Consider the following 3159-nt stretch of genomic DNA (forward strand, 5'->3'; position numbering starts at 1 on the left):
TACGCCCCTTGTAAAATAATATTTTGACTAAATAAAAATTATAATACGTCATTTTAAAATACGAGCTTCAAAATGAGCCCAATATTGATATACTTCAGAACAATATTTAAAAATATGAAAAAACGCGATCAAAATGAGCCGTAATTCATATGTCATTTTTAATTAACAATTTTCCCGAGTTAGACGGAGCGGAATATGTATCTTCTTTTCAAAACACGTTTGTGAAAGTAAATAACTCGTAATTTCTTGTAATTGTTAATTTTCACAGAATGATTAATTAAATGTCAATTTTTGTAATTTTCTCGGGATTTTGAAATTTTAATTTTGAAGGTGCATCCTTGCTCCATCTTTGACTCGGGAATTTTGAAAATTAAAATGCGCATCTTACGAGGTGAAAATTAGGTGTCAACAAGAGGTAGTTGCAGCATTGGACAAATTGGGTAATGTGGTCAAATGGCCTAGAAAAATGAAATCAGATCCGAGTAAAAGAAATCCAAAACATTTTTGTGAATTTCACAAAGGACATGGTCACAAAACCGAGGATTGCCATACATTACGATTCGCAGTCGCCGATCTCTTAGAGCAAGGATATTTGACAGAGTTGCTTTCGGAGAAAGGCAAACAAGCATACTATCGGAACAGGGAGTAAGGAGCGCCGCCACCATTTCTCGAGCCAAAGAGAGTGGTTAATTTTATTACATGTGGCGTAGATGTCAACATCACCGGGGGATTGGACGTCAACAAAGTCACTTACACTTCAGGCGTGAAGTTCAAAAGAATAACAACTAGAAATGAAAAAAGGGATAGGCTATCTCTCATCGAGGATTGTATCACCTTTGATGAAGCCAACGCCGATAATATGGAATTTTCGCATAATGATGGGTTAGTAATTACTTTGCGCATCTTAGATACTGATATTAAGCGTGTTTTTGTTGATCAGGGAAGTGCAGCCAACATCATAAACATCAGGGTCATAGAGGAGATAAAATTGACAAGCAAAATAATCCATAAATCCATCATTCTCACTGGGTTCAATAATTCAACAAAAAGAACTCTGGGTGAAATCATTTTATCAGTAGTAGCGGGTGGAGTGGAGCTACAAACTGTTTTTTCAATCATGTCCTCTGCAATGGCTTACAACAATATAGTTGGACATCCATGGATTCACACCATGAAAGAAGTACCATCAACATATCACCAAGTAATCAAATTTCCAACGCCATAGGGTATAGGCAAAGTTCGTGAAGAGCAAAGAATTTTCAGAGACTGCTACGCCGTGGCGTTAAAGAAGGGTGTGCCTAAGGTAGAACATTTCCAACCGGAAAGCGAAGGTAAAAAGGATAAACAAGTATATCAAATACTGTAACAAACGAAATCAAGAAATAATGATGCTGAAAAAAAAGCTATACAAGATCCTTTAACGGGGGAGCAATCAACGGCCGTAGTTGAGGATCTCAACCCAATGCCGTTTGATGATGCATTGCCAAAAAAACGTACATTCCTTGGATGCAAACTACATCAACCAAGTAAGTATATTTCATTTTTATATGACAATTTAGATATTTTGCCTTTTGCCATGCTGACATGACAGGGATAGCGCCGGAAGTAGCAATGTATAAGCTGCACATTGATCCTTATCACAGACCCGTAAAACAACCTCAAAGAAGATTCCCCGAGGATAGAAGTAACTTCATAGAGGAAGAAGTACAAAGATTGTTAGATGCCGGATCCATAAGGCCAGTAAAGCATACAGAGTGGGTGTCGAATGTAGTTGTGGTGCCAAAGAAGAACGGAAAGTTGCGAATGTATGTGGATTTCACAGTTCTAAACAAAGCATGCCCAAAGAATCCGTTTCCACTCCCTCATATAGATCAAATGATAGACGCAACAGCTGGCCATGAGTTGTTGAGTTTTCTTGATGCATATTCAGGATACAATCAAATCAAGATGAATCCTGCGGATCAAACAAAAACAACATTTATAACACCGAGGGGTTTACATTGTTATAATGTGATGCCATTTGGACTCAAGAATGTCGGTGCAACATATCAACAGTTAATGACAACAATGTTCAAACATCAATTGGAAAAAACAATGGAAATGTACATTGACAATATGGTTGTGAAGTCGGAAAGGGCTGAAGATCACTCGATTCATTTAAAAGAAGCCTTTGGAATATTAAGGCAATTCAACATGAAGTTGAACCCCGAGAAATGCACATTCGGCGTGGCCTCAGGAAAGTTTTTGGGATTCATGGTTTCAAAGTGAGGAATAGAGGTAAATCCAGACCAGATAAAGGCAATAGAAAACATTCCTGATGATATTAATAGCAAAAAGGAGGTTCAAAGTTTGACTGGTTGAGTAGCAGCGCTATCTCGATTTATTTCAAGATCATCGAAGAGGTGCCACAAATTCTTCACGATACTAAAAAAGCAACAAGATTTTGAATGGACCCCAGAATGTAAACAAGCATTGCAGGAGCTCAAAAGATATCTATCAAGTGCGTCATTGCTGTCAAAACCCAACCTCGAGAAAAAGCTATTTCTATATCTTGCCGTTTCAGAGGTATCGGTAAGCGCAGTTCTGGTATGAGAAGAAGAAGGTAACAATCTCCAATTTATTATGTTAGTAAAACACTTTTAGACGCCGAAACAAGATATCCACATTTAGAAAAATTAGCTCTAGCTTTAATGCATGCTGCTAGAAAATTAAGACATTATTCTCAAAGTCACCCAATTGCCGTGGTAACAACATTCCCCCTACGGAGTATTCTCCACGGCCGGAATTATCAGGCAGATTGGCTAAATGGGCGATTGAGCTTAGTGAATTTGATATTACTTATTAACCCAGAAACGCTATAAAATTGAAAATTCTTGCCGATTTTGTAGCAAACTTTAGTTCAAAGTTAACTTTGGATGTAGAAAAAGAAACCATCGCAACTTCAGAGTCATCCTTCGGGATATGGACCCTATACACGGATAGGGTATCTAATGAAAGTGGATCGGGATTAGGCTTAGTACTTAAAGTACCCAGCGGAGAAATTGTCCGCGAAGCCATCAAATGCCCAAAAATTACTAACAATGAAGTCGAGTATGAGGCTGTTATTGCAAGTTTAAAACTTGCTTGGGAATATGGAGCAGAAAGCATCAAAGTACACTG

General features: G+C 37.9%; 1 protein-coding gene across 1 annotated transcript; it reads left to right on the forward strand.

Annotated features, from left to right (window-relative positions):
• The first annotated feature begins 859 nt into the window (after positions 1-859).
• Positions 860-1225, forward strand: LOC132057839 (uncharacterized). Its single transcript, XM_059450431.1, has one exon. It carries the CDS (start codon positions 860-862, stop codon positions 1223-1225), a length of 366 nt encoding a protein of 121 aa, XP_059306414.1.
• Positions 1226-3159: the final 1934 nt, after the last annotated feature.

The sequence above is a fragment of the Lycium ferocissimum genome, chromosome 5, assembly GCF_029784015.1.
Source record: "Lycium ferocissimum isolate CSIRO_LF1 chromosome 5, AGI_CSIRO_Lferr_CH_V1, whole genome shotgun sequence".
NCBI lineage: Eukaryota > Viridiplantae > Streptophyta > Magnoliopsida > Solanales > Solanaceae > Lycium > Lycium ferocissimum.

Coding starts and splice junctions, on each gene's coding strand:
- LOC132057839 (XM_059450431.1), top strand. CDS start 860: ATGGAATTTTCGCATAATGATGGGTTAGTAATTACTTTGCGCATCTTA.